Raw genomic sequence first — 20,614 nt, 5'->3', positions numbered from 1 at the left:
AAACCACGCCCACAGATGTCGATGACCGACGAAACGTGTCTGGATTGGTTGTAGTAGCTGTTGGGTGACGTCATCACGCAGATCGCGATACACGGAAGTGTGTTTGTTTGATGGTTTGGCTGGACTACGGAGGCACGGAAACATCGCCCTGATATGCTCCCGCTGCACCAACGTGATGTATTGCCTTTGAATTTTTTAAATATTGTAAGTGCAATTTTAAAGGGGAGAGGTCTTAAATAAAAAGTTTATACGGTATTACACTATGGTGGCTTTTTTTTTACCTCTATATTTGAGCACAAGTTGCTGGATGCGTTTATGTACCCTTTTGAATCTGGAGAAGTATTTTTGAGTTCATACAACGCTGTATATACAGTACCTTTTGGTAAGAGCAATTACAACAGGGGTGTATTTAGACTCTGAATTATGTTCAAGAGTGGTGGTTCTGGTGGAAGAGGATGAGCATTTCAAGCCGTTGAGATCTCTTTTGCTATTCTTTGAACACGGACTCTTGTCTCTACTGTTTCTTACCTGTTAATGACCTTCACACATACAATATGTATTGCTATAAATTTGTCTGCTAGATCGTTCGACTTAAAGAAGAGACAATGGCAGATTTAATAAAAAGAGAAGTAAAACTTTATTTGTAGTGTATAAAAGTTGACGACAGTTAAAAGTGATGTGACTAAAGAAGAACAAATAGCAGCCGGAAGAAGGGGGTCCTTAACATCTCAACTATAAATAAAACGGTTGCTACCTTTTAAAAGTTCTGAAATACGTTGAGCTAGAAATACTGATTGAAATTAGCAAATATGCATTAAAAAGCAGTAAGAGTATGCCTCTCTGTGGAACTTACCCTCCCAGAATGCTGCAGCATCCATTGGCTGACAAGGCATGCTGGGAGTTTTGGTTCCACAAGGGTTGAAGAGCCAATGTACTTATGTTATTGCATGTGTTCTCTAGCATCAATGTAACTTTTAAAAAAGGTGTACAAGTCATCAATGGGGTCGATATACACAATCTAACAACTGAAACCAATGTATCTATGACATTACAAGGGATGTCCCGCATAGTACCTTAAAGGAATAAGAGAAGATAAAACATCTGAATAAAATAAGAGAGCAAAACTAAAAACTGATAACTTAATAGCTTACATATATAAATACACAAATGCATTCAAAAACAGCTCTACGGAAAGCAAACAAAAGAGATCATAGTTATAATGAATTTATAGGAAATATCTATATGCAGCACTGACACTAGGTTCACACCTGTGCAGCCGTGGTTTGCGCGGGCACGAGAGTCCATTCATTTGAATGGGCTGCCGTCCCACACGACATGCAGGAAAGAAGTCCCTGCGACATTTTTCTAATCGCAGCCTGAGCGGGAACGGAGGTTCCTAGCACAGGTGCCATTTCCAGTGTAGGCGGCGTGCCGTTAATATTAGTGGCACCCACCCGTGGATCCCACATCTCTCTGTGTGGACAGTTGAGGCTACTGGTATTTGTGTGGGTCCAGCAGTGGCAGCACCGGCAGAGATGTGAACCTAGCCTTAGAGCGCAGCTGAGGATTTCTGTGCCCCTGAAGCCAGAATGGGCAATCTGACATTTTTTGCACAATTTGTAGTTACAAAACAACTTTCTACGAACATCTGACCCCACGGACTGGATGTAACATGAACTGGAGTCATGCCCCAGTCAGCCAATCAAGTTCATATTTTTCAAGGCAGGTTTGAATTTGATGGCCGAAGAGGAGAAACTCCAGTTCCTAGTAAGACCACAGCGATACATTGGGGGTTATTTACGAAAGGCAAATCCACAAGTGCAAAGTGCTCTTGAACTTGCACTGAAAGAGCACTTGGAAGTGCAGTCGCTGTAAATCTGAGGGGGGAAGATCGGAAATGAGTGGAAGCTCTGCTGATTTCATCATCCAATCATGTGCAAGCTAAAATGCTGCGTTTTATTTTCCTTGCATTTCCCCCTCAGATCTACACCGACTGCACTTCGCACTTGTAGTGCAAAGTGGATTTGCCTTTAGTAAATAACCCCCATTGTATCTATAAAAAGGTCAGGCTTGCTTGGGAAAGGTGATGTCAAGTCCAAAAGAAGCAGTTTTTTAGTTTCACCTCCCAGGAACCAGCTTGAGCATATAGAATTCAAGTTTCACTTTTGAATAGAGTGCAGGAATTTTCAAGTCTCCATCTAGAAAAGGATGCAGATCTCCCAAGTGTCTTTCCCCTAGTACACAGCGGGTTTCCAAGACTTATCTATTTAAAAAAATGCTTACAAAACCTATAGGTTTTGTAAAAATCTATGCAAAAATTCAGTAAGGCAGTGCAAAGAGCAGCAACCAATAACCACCAAATCTGTCACATTAAGTCCCCATTCACATCTAGGCGTTTTGTCGCCTGTAGTGCGACGCCACTGCCGCCAGAGGGATGAAAAGACATTGCCCTCTATGGAGATGGTTCACATCTCCACGCCTGCCGCCTGAAAAAAGGTCCGGACCTTTTTTTCAGGCGGCTTTCGGCGTTCGGGAACCATCTCCATAGAGGGGCACATCTAGGTGGCAAATCGCGGTACAAAACGCCGCTATTTGCCGCCGCAATTCGCGGGACAAAACGCCGCAAATTTGTCTGCCTAGATGTGAATGGAGCCTAAAGGGGACTCCATCAGAACAGCTGTCACAGCGAAATAAATCATCCTCCAGTGGTTTGAGTGGTGCTAGCCACACAGAGCATAATCTTCAGCTCTAGAACCATCAGCGTCTCACATTTTTGAACCGTCCATCTGGGAGCCCCAGCTGTAACAGGTAACCATGAAATGTTCCCTTTAGAAAAGCATTTCCAACAGATTGCTACTGGTGTCTGCATCCTGTGCATGCTCACAGCTTTTAGAATGACGCACGTCACAGTAAATAGGAAACAAACACCTAAAGATCACACATGTCACTACATCACAAATTATAAATAAATCTTAAAATATTTTCGGAAGGACATCAATGCCAATCGTAAGATCACCTGTATGTGGGTTGGTGACATCACATTTGAAGTGGACAGCATGGAGGAAAAAAAAAGAAAAACTGGATGACAGAAAAAAAAGAAAATCCAAGAACCGACCAATCATGTTTAGAAAAACACAGAGTGTTTGGTATGGGCGCCTGCAGTTCATACACAACCCATTAACAAAACTTTAAAAAAAAAAATAAAGAAATTCACATTGGATGTGTAGCTGCTCAGTAGCTGCAATAGAACGTAGTGAAAAGACATAAAAAAAAAAAAAAAAGAAAAAAGGTGGACGTATCTTAAGAGAGCCCTTTGGTTTTGTGCTTAACTAGTAAAGTGCATCAGTCACACGAAAAAGACACGTTCAAGTTCCCAAAAGTATCAGTTCGTCTTGCTTGTAGTGAACCAAAACAGCCACTGGATGGCAGTCTCTCACTCTATAGCTGACACACCCCAGCAAAGCTGCAGCAAGAGACAAAACCGACACCTACTAGGTGACTCAGGGGACTTTTTCAATGACGGATATCTGAATATTATTATTATTATTATTATTATACAGGATTTATATAGAAGAAACAAACTTTTAGAACAACTAATATATTTATAACTTTCAAAACGGACGTGTCCATAGTTCATTAAAATATTTCCTCTGTATTAAAAAAATCTCTTATAAAACCATATTTTGCTCTTCATTTGAAAGACATTAAACGGTGTTTATAAAGGAAGTGGGCATTTTTGTTTTTATTCCTGTTGATTGGCGCTGAAGAGCTGTGACATCATCGCCAATCAACAGTACATAAAGATTCTCATCCGTGTATTAAAGGTGGGGGATACGGTTACAAAGGAGGTGAAAAAAAACGATTGGTCTGTAGGGTGCAGGTGTGAGGGGGGGGCGTGCAAGAACATTATGGGATAGTTTCGGGGTTATATCTACATGGCATTAAAAAGGAGGCAGCGATAGATTAAAAAGGCAGCTCCCCTTCACTAAAGGGGAAATTCACTTTATAAAAACACATGCCAGGCCCCCTAGACAGGATGGGGACCCAAGGATGCCAGAAGAGTTTCCCAGTGTAATTGGGGTACACTGGGCTCCCCACAGGGCCTGGCAACGGATAGCTTATTTGAAGCCTAGCTTCCTATTCGGAAATGTCCACAGTTCTAAGATAAACGGATTCAGGAAAGGCTCTTTCGCTTCTCAGCGTTGGTATATCTGGGCAGCAAGGAGGCACGGGAGAGCTGGCTGCGTCTGGCGTTGGTGGCGAGCCTCTGTTGAGCCAGGAAGGATTGGGCGCCACTGGGGACCTGAGTCCTGTCATCTGTGACCTTCTGCTGGAGTGCCATGCCCTGGAAAGAAAGAGAGAGAAGCTTCAATTGAAAAGTGTACCTGTAGTGACTGCAAGGTTCATAATCTAAAACTTGACCAAAACAGTAGACGCCTCTAGAGTGCTACGAAGCCCCCAAACCTGCTTGGTTAGGCAAATACCATCTTCAGCAAGGGAGTCATCAAATTGGCTCACCCTCTTCTGAGCCCTAAAGGGGTTGTAAAGGTAAAAAAAAATGTTTTTCCCTAAATAGCTTCCTTTACCTTAGTGCAGTCCTCCTCCACTTACCTCATCCTTCCATTTTGCTTTTAAATGTCCTTATTTCTTCTGAGAAATCCTCACTTCCTGTTCTTCTGTCTGTAACTCACCACCGTAATGTGAGGCTTTCTCCCTGGTGTGGAGTGTTGTGCTCACCCCCTCCCTTGGACTACAGGAGAGTCAGACCGCTCTCTACGTTGCAGATAGAGAAAGGAGCTGTGTGTTAGTGGGCGTCCTGACTCTCCTGTAGTCCAAGGGAGGGGGCGAGCACGACACTCCACACCAGGGAGAAAGCCTTGCATTACGGTGGTGAGTTACAGACAGAAGAACAGGAAGTGGGGATTTCTCAGAAGAAATAAGGACATTTAAAAGAAAAATGGAATTATGAGGTAAGTGGAGGACTGCACTAAGGTAAGGGAAGCTATTTAGGAAAACATTTTTTTTTACCAAAAAACACTCAAATCTGCCTGATTTAAGCTACAAAAAAAAAAAAAAAAAAAATTAAAGCTCCAGAACCTTTTTTTGAACTTCAGGAGACAATTAGAGAACCAGCTCTATAGAGAATAATTTTTTTCCCCCTGCAGCATTTTTGGAGCTTAAAGCTACAAAACACTGAGTTGTAAATGGGACCTCATACTGCCCCCCCCCCCCCCCATAATAGCATGCAACCCTTTACAATGACAACGCCGCATACTTATTCACAAAATAAGACTTTCACCCACCATATTATACCAGGCACTTATTATAAGTTTTTCTTCTTGGTCTCGCTGGGATTTTGTCTTCTCAAAGTCATTCTGCACGAACAAAAAGGAGAAAACAAAGATCACTCACAGGAAACGTAAAGAAAACAGAAGAGGGCCCCAATATCAATGGAAAGAAAGAAAAAAAAAAAAAAAAAAAAAAAAAAAAAAAAAAGGGAAAAAAAAAAAAAAGAAAAAGAAAGAGAAAGAAAAAAAGAAGAAAGAAAAAGAAAAAAAGAAAAAGAAAAGAAAGAAAAAAAGAAAAAGAAAAGAAAGAAAAAAAGAAAAAGAAAAGAAAAAAAGAAAAAGAAAAAAAAAAAAAAAAAAAAAAAAAAAAAAAAAAAAAAAAAAAAAAAAAGAAAAAGAAAAAAAAAGAAAAAGAAAAAAAGAAGAAAGAGAAGAAAAAAAGAAGAAAGAAAAGAAAGAAAAAAAGAAAAAAAGAAGAAAGAAAAAGAAAAAGAAAGAGAAAGAAAAAAAGAAGAAAGAAAAAGAAAAAAACAAAAAGAAAAGAAAGAAAAAAACAAAAAGAAAAGAAAGAAAAAAAGAAAAAGAAAAGAAAGAAAAAAAGAAAAAGAAAAGAAAGAAAAAAAGAAAAAGAAAAGAAAGAAAAAAAGAAAAAGAAAGAGAAAGAAAAAAAGAAAAAAAGAGAAAGAAAAAAAGAAAAAAAGAAGAAAGAAAAAGAAAAAAAAAAAAAAAAAAAAAAAAAAAAAAAAAAAAAAAAAAAAAAAAAAAAAAAGAAAAAAAAAAAAAGAAAGAAAAAAAAAAAAAGAAAAAAAGAGAAAGAAAAAAAAAAAAAGAAAAAGAAAAAAAGAAAAAAAAAAAAAAAAAAAAGAAGAAAGAAAAAGAAAAAAAGAAAGAAAAAAAGAAAAAAAGAGAAAGAAAGAAAAAGAAAAAAAGAAAAAGAAAGAAAAAAAGAAAAAGAAGAGAAAGAAAAAAACAAAAAGAAAAGAAAAAAAGAAAAAAGGAAAGAAAAAAAGAAAAAGAAAAGAAAGAAAAAAAGAAAAAGAAAAGAAAGAAAAAAAGAAAAAGAAAAGAAAGAAAAAAAGAAAAAGAAAAGAAAGAAAAAAAGAAGAAAGAAAAAGAAAAAAAGAAGAAAGAAAAAGAAAAAAAACAAAAAGAAAAGAAAGAAAAAAAGAAAAAGAAAGAGAAAGAAAAAAAAGAAAAAAAAGAAAAAAGAAAAAAAAGAAAAGAAAGAAAAAAAGAAAAAAAGAAAAAGAAAAAAAGAAAAAGAAAAAAAGAAAAAGAAAGAGAAAGAAAAAAAGAAAAAGAAAGAGAAAGAAAAAAAGAAAAAGAAAAGAAAGAAAAAAAAGGATTTTTGTACTCACCGTAAAATCCATTTCTCTGAGTTCATAGACGGACACAGCATCCTTTGACCTTCGGGTTATGTTCTTCCTACCAGGAGATTTTAGGCAGAATTTCCACAGCACTCAAGGTGTTAAAACTTTCCCTCATGCCGCTCCTCCCAGGGGGCGTGGCTCCCCCAGGCATAACCCACACCCTGCTCCAGCAGCTTCAGTTCGTAACAAGCAGTACAAACCAAGGAGGGGTGGGTGCTGTGTCCGTCTATGAACTCAGAGAAATGGATTTTACGGTGAGTACAAAAATCCTTTTTTCTCTTTCGTTCATAGACGGACACAGCATCCTTTGACCTTCGGGACGTCCCCAAGCAGTGTCAAAAAACGAGGGGTGGGAAAAATAACACAGCAAACAACAGGTTACACCCCAAACACAACCGGAGTTACTCAACGGAGGAACTCCAACCTTAAACTGCCGCCTGTAACACCCTGCGGCCGAATGAGGCATCAGAAGATGCACTCACATCCACCTTATAAAACTTTGAGAAAGTGTGGACCGACGACCAGGTCGCAGCCTTACACACCTGTAACACAGAGGCTTGGTGTCGGAAAGCCCAGGAGGCTCCAATCGCCCTGGTCGAATGCGCCGTGACCCGAAAGGGAGGCGCCCGCCCCTTCAGGGCGTAGGCCTGAAGCACAACCTGTCGGATCCACCTGGAAATGGTGGCCGACGAGACTGCCAGGCCCTTACTGGGACCGGACACAGACACGAACAGCGAGTCCGACTTCCGGAACGGAGCTGTCGCCGACAAGTAAACTCGAAGGGCCCGAACCACATCTAGAGAATGTAAAACGGCTTCCTTCGGGTTCTTCGGCTGAGGACATAATGATGGAACAACAATGTCCTCGTTAATGTGAAAGGCCGAAACGACCTTCGGAAGAAAAGAAGGTCGCGGGCGCAGCACCGCCTTATCCTGATGGATGACCAAGTAGGGGGCCTTGCAAGACAAGGCCGCCAGTTCAGACACTCGTCTGATAGAGGTAATAGCTACCAGAAAGACCACCTTCTGCGACAAAGTCAGCAAGGGGATCTCCCGAATGTCCTCAAAGGGGGCACGCTGAAGCGCCGAGAGGACCAAGTTCAAGTCCCAAGAAGGTAGCGGAGGGCGCACCGGGGGGGCCACATGCCGGACCCCCTGCACAAACGTGCGAACCAAAGAGTGCGCTGCCACGGGACGCTGAAAATAAACAGCCAGAGCAGAAATCTGACTCTTGATCGTGCTCAAGGCAAGAGCCTGGTCCACTCCCCGCTGTAGGAACAGCAGGATCCGGGACACCACGTAAGTACGGGGGTGCCACTTCATCTCCTCACACATAGAGATGTATGCTTTCCATGTACGATGGTAAATTTTCCGAGAAGTGGACTTCCGTGCACGCATCATGGTAGAGATTACCGGGCCCGACAGGCCCCGGTCCTTCAGTACCTGGTTCTCAACAGCCACGCCGTTAAAGCCAGTGACCGTAAAGCAGGATGGAAGATCGGGCCCTGAGACAGGAGATCTTCCCTCAGAGGGAGGCGCCAGGGGGCGTCTGCCACCAGACGTACCAGGTCCGCGTACCAAGAGCGACGCGGCCAATCTGGGGCGATCAGGATCGTTGGAATCCCTTCGGCTTCCACCCTGCGCAGCAGGCGGGGTAGGAGCCTTAGAGGAGGGAAGGCGTAAATCAGGTGATATTGACCCCAGGGAGCCACTAACGCGTCTGACGCGTCTGCCCAGGGGTCCCTTGACCTGGCCACAAACCGTGGTACCTTCCGATTGAGACGGGACGCCAGAAGGTCCACGTCTGGAGTGCCCCATTTTTGGCACAGGATCTGAAAAACCTCCGGGTGGAGAGACCACTCCCCTTGATCCAGAGTCGTGCGACTTAGGAAGTCGGCTTGCCAATTCAGAACTCCCGGAATGTATACCGCTGACAGGGCCGGAACGGACCTTTCGGCCCACCGAAGTATGTGAGCGACCTCCGTCGCCGCGGCCGAGCTCCTTGTGCCGCCCTGATGATTGACGTACGCCACGGCCGTGGCGTTGTCGGACTGGATCCTGACAGGACGGCCCTGCAGCTCCAGGGACCACCTGACAAGGCACAGCTTGATCGCTCGGAGCTCCAGGATATTGATCGGCAGGCGGGACTCCTCCTGAGTCCAGCGCCCCTGGGCTGACTGGGTGCCCCAGACGCCCCCCCAGCCGAAGAGGCTGGCATCCGTCGTGACCACTGTCCAGCGGCACGGAAGAAAAGACTTCCCGGACCGAAGCACCGGAGACGTCAGCCACCATGCCAGGGAAGACTTGGCCAGATGGCTCAACCGAATCTGGCGATCCAGAGAAGATGGGACCCTGTCCCATCGTGACAGAACCTCCTTCTGTAGTACCCTGGTGTGGAATTGGGCATACGGAACCGCCTCGAAGGAGGCCACCATCAGACCCAGAACCCGCATGCAGAAGCGAAGAGACGACCACTTCTGGGTCGACAACTGTCTCACTGCAGATTGCAGGGTCCGCAGTTTTTCCGATGGGAGGAACACTTTTGCCTCCCCCGAATCCAAAACCAGCCCCAGGTGTTCCAGCCTCTGGGACGGAACCAACACTGATTTTTTGAGATTCAGAAGCCAGCCGAACTCCTGCAGAGTCCGACACGTGATGGACACGTCCTCCTCTAACTCTGAGCTTGAAGAAGCTCTCAGGAGAAGGTCGTCCAGGTATCCCACGATAGCGATCCCTCGCTGCCTTAGCAAGGCCAGGATCGGGGCGAGCACCTTGGTGAACACCCGTGGTGCCGACGCCAGCCCGAACGGGAGGGCCACGAATTGATAGTGGTCCTCCCCGATCGCAAAACGCAGATATCTTTGGTGGCTTGTGCAAACGGGGACATGCAGGTATGCGTCCATGATGTCCAAGGACGCCATGAAGTCCCCCTGGTGGAGGGCCGCTATGATAGAACGGACCGACTCCATCCTGAATCGCTGCACCTTGACAAAGGAGTTGAGGGCCTTTAGGTCCAGGACAGGGCGAACCCCTCCCTTCTTGGGAACCACGAACAGATTGGAGTAGAACCCCCGAAACCGTTCCAGCGAGGGAACCGGCACAACCACCCCTCTGTCCAGAAGATCCTGGACAGCCCCGGATAGGGCTAGCCGCCGATCCTGAGGAAGCTGGAGGTTGGATGAAAAAAATCTGTTTGGGGGACAAGAGAGGAACTCTATCTTGTACCCCGAGGCGACCACCTCGCAAACCCAACGGTCGGTCAGAAGAGAGTTCCACCGATCCGCGAAGTCGTGAAGCCGTCCCCCCACCCGAGACCCGGGCGGGGGCAGACCTTCATGCGGAAGCAGGCTTGTCCGCAGGCTTGTTTGGTTTGTTAAACCAGGGGCGCTTACGCCCGGCAGCAGGGGCTTTTGCCCCTTGCGGACCTTTTCCAGCCGCGCTGGGCGCACGAAAAAAACCGCTTAGGGGTAGTAAAAGTAGGACCTTGCTTGCGGCGAGGTTCCTTACCCTTCCCCGACTGAGGGAGCAAGTTGCTCTTACCTCCAGTGGCATCCTTAATGATGTCATCCAGGGATGCCCCAAAGAGCCGTCCGCCCTTAAAGGGCAAATCCACCAAGGCCTTTTTTGAGGACTGGTCAGCCGACCAGCACTTCAGCCATATAAGGCGGCGCAGAACCACTGCGTAGACAGAAGCCCTGGAAAGCAAAGGAATCGAATCCATAGCCGCCTCACAGAGAAACTTCTGACCCTGAATCAACTGCTCAGCCAGGTCCCTAGAGGACTCGGAAGCACCCTGGACCTCCAGATCCTGCAGCAGGAGCTTCGCCCTTTCAGTTAGCGTCTGAGCAACCAGGGCGCCGGCCAGAGCCGGCCTTACCGCCGAACCCACCACCGAGAACAGGGAGCGGGCCACGGCCTCCACTCTCCTATCAGCGGGGTCCTTGAAAGCAGGAGCCCCCTCCACAGGCAACGTAGTAGCCTTACTCAGTCTGGACACAGGAGGGTCCACCGACGGAGGAGTGACCCACTTTTTTAAAAAGTCCTCCTCCAGGGGGTAACGGTAGCAAAGCTTTTAGGAACAGTAAAAGCCTTTTGCGGTGTATCCCATTCCTTATACAACAAATTGTCCAAATAAGGAACACAGGGGAATACCTTAGCGGTACGCGGTGGTTTGCGGAATCCAAAAGGGACTGACACCGCTGGTGTCTCCGCCACATCCTCTAAATGAAGAGTCTCACGCACCGCAGTAATAAGAGCTCCAACAAATTCCTTGTCAGCAGACTCCGCAGCAGAGTCATCCTCGCTGTCCATGTGGGTTAAGCCCGCATCCTCTGACATGACAGAACCAGAAGCAGCAACAGCGTTATCAGATTCTGCGTCAGAGATATCCCCAGAAACAGCCTCCGGGGGGGGGCGCTTTTTACCCCCCAACCGAGCACTGGCAGCTTCAAACCTGGTGAGAAAAGACTCCAGGACAGCCGACACCGATTCAACAGATGTGGCAGGGGGAGGGGCGCTTAGGGTTAATTCCGGCATTGTGAGGAATGAGGGGCCTGATTCAGGCTCCATATTGCAGCTGCCGTGTCACCCCCACTGCCAATGGCAGGAAAAAAGTCCCCCACAGGTCACCTCCCGGCCGCTAGAGCACAGTCTGGGGCCCCCTGAGACTCACCACCCCCCTGGTACAGCGCGGTCTGTGAAGGACAAGTGTGTGCTGAGGAGAAGCTGCAGCGCTGCGTCTGTCCCCTCAGATGATTCGCGGTCTTTTTTCCCCCGCCGAAACGGCCACTAGAGGCCGAACTAGTGCTGAAAACGGCGCCGGCCACAAGAAAATGGCCGCCGAATAATACAAGCGCGGCTCCGGCAAAATGGCCGCCGTTGCGCAGTTTTAAAAAGACAGTGTACCCAAAAATGACAGTACACCAAAACAGCACACAGCACACACAAAAATGCCCAGAATGTCCACCACAGTCCCCTGCAGTGACACAGAATAGCCCCAGCCATACCCGAGTGAAAAAAAAAAAAAAAAAAAATATAAAAAAATATGAGCCCCAGGGAAAAAACCCCCTGCACAGCCGTCACCCAAAGGGGGAAGGAGGGAGAGGAATAAGGGAGAGAGGAAAGCAGGGGAAAACCCTCAGTCGACCTCCCAAGGGAAAACATTCCAGCCAGACCACTTACCTGAGTAAGGGGCCACTACTTACCTGTCCTGCGACTACCCGGCTGGAGGTATCCCAGACAGAACCAACGTCCGCGAACGGCATGGCTGTCGGCCAGACACACTGTGACAAAGCCATAGAGACCGGTCATATGTGTGCCCTAGAACCGAAGTTCCCCGGCCGCCCCTGGAGCAACGGGGCCCGTCGTGGACGTCCCAAAGCGGAGCTGAGGGCCGGCACACGCTCGAAGGCCGAACCTGGGGGGACTACAAGGGTCGAGGACCCAGCCTGTCACCCAGTCGGCTGTTGATAGAAGAATCGCAGGATTCAAAATAAAAATAAAATAAAAAAGCGAGAAAAAAACTCGCAAAATGCAAAAAAAAAAATTTGCAAGAAAAAACTCCAGAGTCCAGGACTCCAGAGAGAGCCTGACTCTCCTGACGGTTAGGCAGAAACAAACTGAAGCTGCTGGAGCAGGGTGTGGGTTATGCCTGGGGGAGCCACGCCCCCTGGGAGGAGCGGCATGAGGGAAAGTTTTAACACCTTGAGTGCTGTGGAAATTCTGCCTAAAATCTCCTGGTAGGAAGAACATAACCCGAAGGTCAAAGGATGCTGTGTCCGTCTATGAACGAAAGAGAAAAAGAAAAAGAAAGAGAGAGAAAAAGAGAAAGAGAGAGAGAAAAAGAGAGAGAAAAAAAGAGAAAGAAAAAAAAAAGAAAAAAAGAGAAAGAAAAAAAAAAGAAAAAAAGAGAAAGAAAAAAAGAAAAAAAGAAGAAAGAAAAAGAAAAAGAAAGAGAAAGAAAAAAAGAAAAAAAGAAAAAGAAAAAAAGAAAAAGAAAGAGAAAGAAAAAAAGAAAAAGAGAAAGAAAAAAAGAAAAAGAAAGAGAAAGAAAAAAAGAAAAAGAAAAAGAGAAAGAAAAAAGAAAAAGAAAAAGAAAAAGAGAAAGAAAAAAAGAAAAAGAAAAAGAGAAGGACAGGTTGATATGGACTCCCTGCACAAGGAAAAATAATTGCCTGTCAGAGGTGAAGACTTCTGTGGAACCATAAGGTAGCGTAGAGGCCATCATAATGAGCTGCTCCAGGTGCTGCCAGAGTCGTCAACCTAAAGGAGAACTACTTCTCTGCAGGTGCAGCCCATTATGATGACCTCCCAAAGCCAACTCGGACCCCTTTTCTTCCAAGTGACATTATGGTTAGAATTTGATGTTTTTACCTCTATTAAAATTATTTTTGGTAATGCACAAGGTTGGTGCGCCCTCCCTTTTTTCTTATATGTTACAGTTCCAAGGACACCCATTGTTCCGAGGAGGGCAGCAAGGCCATTGACATTCCATACAAAAAAAGGGGGTTGACTGCACCACATATTCCTAAATTTAGCACTTCAGCGCAGGAGAATTGTTTTGTGATTTTTCTTTAGAAGACAAAGACAATCATAGGAGGTCGCATGTCCAGCTAATGTTAATAAAATGGAATTTACTTAAACTTTACCATTTTCTGTCCATATACAAAGTACTCCTCTCTTGCTCACCTCTAAATGCCGGATACGCGTCTGCTTCTCCTGCAGCTGGTTCTTTAAGGCCTGGATTTCAGGAGGGGTGTAATTCTGCGGTCTGGGCTCCAAAGTCTTAATAACCTGCACATACAATAGATATCAGTAATGGTACTGCAGCCTGTGATGTATACTATTACAGGGTGATTGGACCATCCGATACTCTTGACATATTGGGGAATAATTATTAAAGGACCAATTAGCTAGGAGAAAAATTAAATGAAATAGTTAAGTGTATTCCATTTTAGTTTCTTCCATGTGTGAGAAAACCCAAGCCAGGCTGAAATGCAACTTTTAACTTTTCCCCTGCTGTGTCCTGAGAGCCATACAGTTTAATGTGAAGAGGTTTTTTCTTTAATGCTGAACTCCAAGAGAAATATTGTCTAAATACATTCATCATGTGTATTCTTCCTTGAATCTTGGTGTACCGTATTTGCCGGCTAATAAGACGACTGGGCGTATAAGACGACCCCCTAATTTTCCAGCTAAAATGTTGGTTTTGGGATATACTGACCGTATAAGACGACCCCTCACTGTGCCAGTATTACATGCCGCGCTGTGCCGTTATTACATGCCGCGCTGTGCCGTTATTACATGCCGCGCTGTGCCGTTATTACATGCCGCGGATCTCCTCTCGTCCGAGGCCGAGGACATCCGTGATAGGCGGAACACTGAACAGAGGCTCTGCTGGGAAAATTAGTGTTCTGCCTATCACGGAACAGTCTGAGGAGGCGTGGCTTTTGAATAATGGATGGCCGCCGTCTGACACAGGTACCCGGCGTATAAGACTACCCCCGACTTTTGGGGCATTATTTTAGATGCAAAAGGTCATCTTATACGCCGGAAAATACGGTACTTTGTGTATTTCTTCCAGATCTGTGCAGTGTGAGACTTTCCTGTAATAAAGACCGCTCAGTGCTGCGCTCCCTCCTTGTTCAGGGTGACTGGTCTCGTCCCCGCCCCTCCTGTAGTTTTCTGTGGAAGGTCTGTAGCGAGTAAGGCTCGCTGGGCTCCTACCACAGCTCCGATTTTTTGCACAAGGTATGTATAGCACAGTGATGATGCCACTACTACTTTTATACGGTAATCTCTGGGTTTTTTAATGACTGCAGCATACCTCTATCTTTTTCAGTATACATAGCTGTAATTGTCCTTACTATGCAAGCTCATATATTAAATTTTTCTTAATTTTTTTTGTACCTAATAAAAAAGTTTGTAAACAAACTTGAATCCTTTGTAGTTATTCAGGAATGAATAGGTTTGGACCCTTTGGCGTTCAGCTTTAAAACTGTGCGACAAGCATGTCTTGTGTCCAGGTCAAACAAATTATCCATTGCAAGACTGCAAGCTGCTGGCATGCACAACAAACCGATTTTTATTACAAAAGATGTACATTTTGTGTGTATTGTTAAAAGCAATCCATGTAGTCGCAATCACGTCAAGTGGTACAATACCCTGACAAATTAATGATCCTTTATTTTACATAAAATGGGGTATACCTTTTCTCTGAAGGGCACCGCACCAACACATTTTTCATAAATGTAACAATAACTTATGTAAGCAATCAGCAGTGGTTATTAGTGTACTTCATAAGGCCCCTTTCACACGGGGCAGTGAGGGTATAGCGGCGCGATTTTTAGCGCCGCTATATCGTCGTATTTACCGCGATATTCGGCCCGCTAGCGGTGCGGTTTTAACCCCCGCTAGCGGCCAAAAAAGGGTTAATACCGCCCGCCAATGCGCCTGCGGTATTACCACGGTTTCCCATGATTTCATTGGGAAGGAGCATTAAACACCCCACTCGTATAAAGCTCCAAAGATGCGGTTAGCAGGACTTTTGGAGCGGTCCTGCTAGCGCACAGCTTTAGTGTGAAAGCCTTCGGGCTTTCACACTGACGCCTGCAGGGCACGATTTTTTCAGGCGGTATAGGTGTATGTATGTATGTATGTATCTATGTATCTATGTATATATCTATATATATATATATATAATATCTATCTATCTATCTATCTATCTATCTATCTATCTATCTATCTATCTATCTATCTATCTATCTATCTATCTATCTATCTATCTATCTATCTATCTATCTATCTATCTATCTATCTATCTATCTATCTATCTATCTATCTATCTATCTATCCATACATACACACACACACACACACACACACACACACACACACACACACACACACACTTTCACAGGGCTTGACAAATTTGCTTGGAATCTAGGAGCCAGCTATTACAAGCCCCGTTCCGCCGAGCTCGCGTGCAGAAGAGAACGCATACGCGAGTAGCACGAGAGCAATAATTCTAGCCCTCCTCTAACTCAAAAACATGCAACCTGTAGAATTGTTTTTAAACGCTGCCCATGGAGATTCCACGAGCGGATGCAATTTTGAAGCATGACAGGTTGGTTATAAATAAATTGGGCTACCTTTACTGCATTATTATTTTTTTTATTAAAAAAGGGGGTATTTTTTCCCAAAAAAGTGCGCTTGTAAGACCGCTGCGCAAATACGGTGTAACAGAAAGTATTGCAACAACCGCCATTTTATTATCTAGGGTGTTAGAATAAAAATATATATAATGTTTGGGTGTTCTAACATCCAAGTAAAGGGAAGGAGATGCAAACAGACAGGGAAGCTCCATTAGCATTGCTGGCTGTCTTGTCATACCAAGGGCCACCACAAGAGGGCACCAGATTCCAGAAGAAACCATAGGACTGCAGAAGGCTGCAAAGCCGCGGCCTTAATTACCGGCCGGCGCGCTCCGACGCGATCGCGAGGGGGGGGGGTGCGTACAGAGACAGGATACCCCCAGCTGTGCCGCCCCAGGTGTCAGGTCACTAATTCTAGTCGCAATTGCAACCTGGCCTCCGGGGTTTGTCGAGCCCTGATATACACACACTTTTTTTTTCCCCACTTAACCACTTCGTATCCCAGCCATAGGCAAAAGACTACTGACGTCCTCGGCTCCTCCGGCCACTGGGGGGTGCGCGCCCATCGCATTACTGTGGTGCCGATGCGCGTGTCTGGCAGCCGCGATGTCCACCAGGTACCTGCGATCGGCCGTTACACAGACAAGGATGTTGATCTCTGTGTGTAAGAGATCCGCATCCTGTCAGGGGAGAATAGACCGATGCTGTGTCCCTTGTACATAGGGACACAGATCGGTCACCTCCCCCAGTCAGTCCCCTTCCCCCACAGTTAGAATCACTAGTAGGGAACACATTTAACCCCTTACTCGCCCCCTAGTGTTAACCCCTTCCCTGCCAGTCACATTTATACAGTAATCAGTGCAGATTTATAGCACCGATTGCTGTATACATGTGAATGGTCCCAAAAGTGTCAGCCATAATGAGAAAGCAAGAAAGAAAGCAAGAAAGAAAAAGAAAAGAGCAGATCGCCGCCATTACTAGTTAAAAAAAAAAAATAATCCCCAAAAAATTCATAATTCTGTCCCCTATTTTGTAGGCGCGACAACTTTTGCGCAAACCAGTCGCTATACGCTTATTGCGATTTTTTACCAAAAATATGTAGAAGAATACGTATCGGCCTAAACTGAGAAAAAAAAAATCTTTTTTTAAAAAAATTGGGATATAGCAAAAACTATTGTGTTTTTTTCAAAATTGGGGCTCTTTTTTTGTTTATAGCACAAAAAATAAAAACCGCAGAGGTGATCAAATACCACCAGACGAAAGCTCTATTTGTGGGGAAAAAAAGGACACCAATTTTGTTTGGGAGCCACGTCGCACGACCGCGCAATTGTCAGTTAAAGCGACGCAGTGCCGGAAGCTGAAATTTCGCCTGGGCAGGAAGGGGGTATATGTGCCCAGTAAGCAAGTGGTTAATGACACAAAAAAAATAAAAATAAAAACATGGAATTCTCACTAGATATGGAAAATATGTATGCGTTTGGGCTTATCTGTATTTTTACTGATAGGATGTTTGTTTAGCGATGTTTGTTTAGCAATTTTTTTTTTTTAGTGTATTGGAAATATCTAGGCATAGTTTTTATTGTTTCACATTTCTACTGTTGGTTTTTATTGAATGGCAAGTTCGTTGGTGTGCTGGCAACCTTATCTATAGGATTAAAAACAGAACACAGCTGTGGTATAGAGCCATGGCTTAGCTCAAATATTACACAACCCATTTATATGAGGTCAGCCAAGGTTTTCAATGTTTAGCCGGGTTTATTGCCACTACAGCAAGCAGAAGCTGTGTGTCTCATATTCAAAGCCTGGATTGGACACCTGGCCTTTTATATACAGGAGTCTGCAAGTGTCTAAAGGAGGACCTGTTGTCCATAGCCACCATAATTCCATGTCTCTAGTGCATGACTCCTAGAGGCAGAGACATGATGGGATTTGTATTTCCACCACAGCTGGAGGGCAGAGGTTGCCTACCCCTGTGCTTTAAGTAAACAAAACGGTACGAGAAGGTCTGTGAACAGAATCACAGATTTACTTACCGTACGGGCTTTTTCCACATATCTCTTGTACCTCTCCTCCATGGCGCGCATATCTTCTTCCTTCTGTCGCAGGATCTGCTGTAACTCGTCCACTTTCTTGGACACTGAAAAAACACAGCCAGGATTACAAGTCACACCAATTGCACCCCTAAAATATTTACCGAGTGATAAACTGAGTTAGGGCCGTCTGCCAGTTTTTTTTGCGGACCTGAACGGGCCGTGTTCATCCGATCCCCCCCATAGGGGAGAGTGGAGAAAAGACAGGGCGGTCCCTGCACAGTGTGCGGGGACCACCCTGTCATCCACCGGCTCAGCGGGGGATCAACTGAGCGATCCCCGCTGAGCAAGCGGAGGATCAGTAATGATTCGCCCCATGTGAAAGGGGCCTTAAAGAGGAACCTCAGGGAGACAGCCAAATACCCCATTGGCATGGAGTTTGCATGTCCTCCTTGTGCTTGCATAGGTTTTCACCAGGTACTCTAGTTTTCTCCCACACTCCGAATACATGCTCTTCGGTTAATTGGTTCCTGTCTAAATTGGCTCTAGTACGAGTATGTGTGATAAGGACCTTAGATTCTAAACCGTTTAAGGGAGGGTACTGAAGTGAATGTACAGTATGTAAAGCGCTGCATAAATGGTCAGTGCTATATAAAAGGTCTGTAATAAACGATTTAATGTTTCACTTCCAAAGTATCAATAATCTTGTCCTACCATTCTTGTGATTAACACACCTCTGCTAGTCACAATGACCAGTCTGCCAATTGCCGGTTAACTACAAAATACAAATCTTTCCTGGGTCACTACTCTGCTTATAGGACAAAAGGTGACAATACCCATTAATTTGCACATAGTACGATTAGGCAAGAGATGAATAAGGGATAGGAAGACTCATAGCTGCACCAGGAAATGCATGTCACCGGTCTGGCTGTGTCGTCCAAGAGGGGGGTTAATTCACAAGACCAGAATGAAATGTGATGCCTACTTACTGTTCAGGTCAGCTTTGGGTTCCAGGGTCTCTATGTACTCCCTCTTTTTCTGAAGCTCAGAGTGTGCGTCATGAAGCATGTCCCTGAGAAATAAAAATAACAGTTTGCTCACCAAGAGCTTAAATTCTAGCACCTCTCTCCTTTGCTAGTATGTACAGAAGGTCCATCATACATTTTTATATTATACACACACACACACACACACACACCTTCTCATTCAAAGAGTTTTCTTTATTTTCATGACTATGAAAATTGTAGATTCACACTGAAGGCATCAAAACTATGAATGAACACATGTGGAATTATACATAAATAAGTGTGAAACAACTGAAAATATATTTCATATTCTAGGTTCTTCAAAGTAGCCACCTTTTGCAGCAGACACATCTCTAGAACTGGTAAGAGGAGACTGTGTGAATCAGGCCTTCATGGTAGAATATCTGCTAGGAAACCACTGCTAAAGAAAGGCAACAAGCAGAAGAGACTTGTTTGGGCTAAAGAACACAAGGAATGGACATTAGACCAGTGGAAATCTCTGCTTTGGTCTGATGAGTCCAAACTTGAGATCTTTGGTTCCAACCCCCGTGTCTTTGTGCGACGCAGAAAAGGTGAACGGATGGACTCTACATGCCTGGTTCCCACCGTGAAGCATGGCGGAGGCGGTGTGATGGGGTGGGGGTGCTTTGCTGGTGACACTGTTGGGGATTTAATCCAAATTGAAGGCATACTGAACCAGCATGGGTACCACAGCATCTTGCAGCGGCATGCTATTCCATCCGGTTTGCGTTTAGTTGGACCATTATTTATTTTTCAACAGGACAATGACCCCAAACACACCTCCAGGCTGTGTAAGGGCTATTTGACCAAGAAAGAGTGATGGGGTGCTGCGCCAGGGGACTACCTCTTGAAGCTCATCAAGAGAATGCCAAGAGTGTGCCAAGCAGTAATCAAAGCAAAAAGGTGGCTACTTTGAAGAACCTAGAATATGAAATATATTTTCAGTTGTTTCACACATTCATAGTTTTGATGCCTTCAGTGTGAATCTACAATTTTCATGAAAATAAAGAAAACTCTTTGAATGAGAAGGTGTGTCCAAACTTTTGGTCTGTACACACACTTTTGGTCTGTACACATATATACACACACATTATATATATATATATATATATATATATATATATATATATATATATATATATATATATATATATATATATACACACACACACACACACACACACACACACACATATACACATACACACACAACCTGGGGTGCATGATCATTGGACAAACCTCCAGGTCTGTTCCCAGTGACACACAAACAGGTACACCATCTTGCCTCTCGCACAGTAAAGAGAAGGTGAAGCCAGACTGCCAATCAGAAGCCACAAGTAAGGCCCCTCCACCTTCTATGTTAAGTCTGCCTATGCTGCACATTTTAAAGAAAGGAGGAAGAGTTTGTAAACACCATTAGGGGTTACATGGGCTTTCTGATCAGGTGACCATTGTAAATGGAGGCGACATCGGGGTCATAGTGTTGGGGGCACAACTATCAGCACAACACAATGAATGCGACTAAATGCATATGTCGTCTCACAGAACAAGACATGCTGCATATAATACTCTATCTGAACATGCCATGTTCAGGGGTCCTAGAGTTTATCATATTAGCTAGCACAGGGGCAGCAAGGACAGCATGAAACCGATCAAGCAGCTTCAAATAGAGGGCTCTAAACACATTCTCAATACAACCCGAGGACATCAACCATTTGTCCAGATTCCC

At 44.8% G+C, this 20,614-nt stretch overlaps 1 protein-coding gene across 2 annotated transcripts in view; it reads right to left on the bottom strand.

Annotated features, from left to right (window-relative positions):
* Positions 1-3,573: 3,573 nt before the first annotated feature.
* Positions 3,574-20,614, bottom strand: part of HOOK2 (hook microtubule tethering protein 2) — a 70,508-nt gene continuing 53,467 nt past the window's right edge. Inside the window, exons 18-22 of one of the 2 annotated variants that reach the window (XM_040346551.1) lie at positions 18,829-18,911; positions 17,843-17,946; positions 13,345-13,449; positions 5,304-5,375; positions 3,574-4,345 (exon numbers count right to left, since the gene is read on the bottom strand). In XM_040346551.1, coding sequence (XP_040202485.1) covers positions 4,175-4,345; positions 5,304-5,375; positions 13,345-13,449; positions 17,843-17,946; positions 18,829-18,911 — 535 coding nt within the window. In that variant the 3' untranslated portion in view covers positions 3,574-4,174. The remainder of the gene's footprint in view (positions 4,346-5,303; positions 5,376-13,344; positions 13,450-17,842; positions 17,947-18,828; positions 18,912-20,614) is intronic. The other variant, XM_040346552.1, reaches the window with a different exon arrangement.

The sequence above is a fragment of the Rana temporaria genome, chromosome 3 (assembly GCF_905171775.1).
Source record: "Rana temporaria chromosome 3, aRanTem1.1, whole genome shotgun sequence".
NCBI lineage: Eukaryota > Metazoa > Chordata > Amphibia > Anura > Ranidae > Rana > Rana temporaria.
Note: the sequence above shows the minus strand (reverse complement) of the source record. Positions and strands in the feature narration are given on the sequence as shown.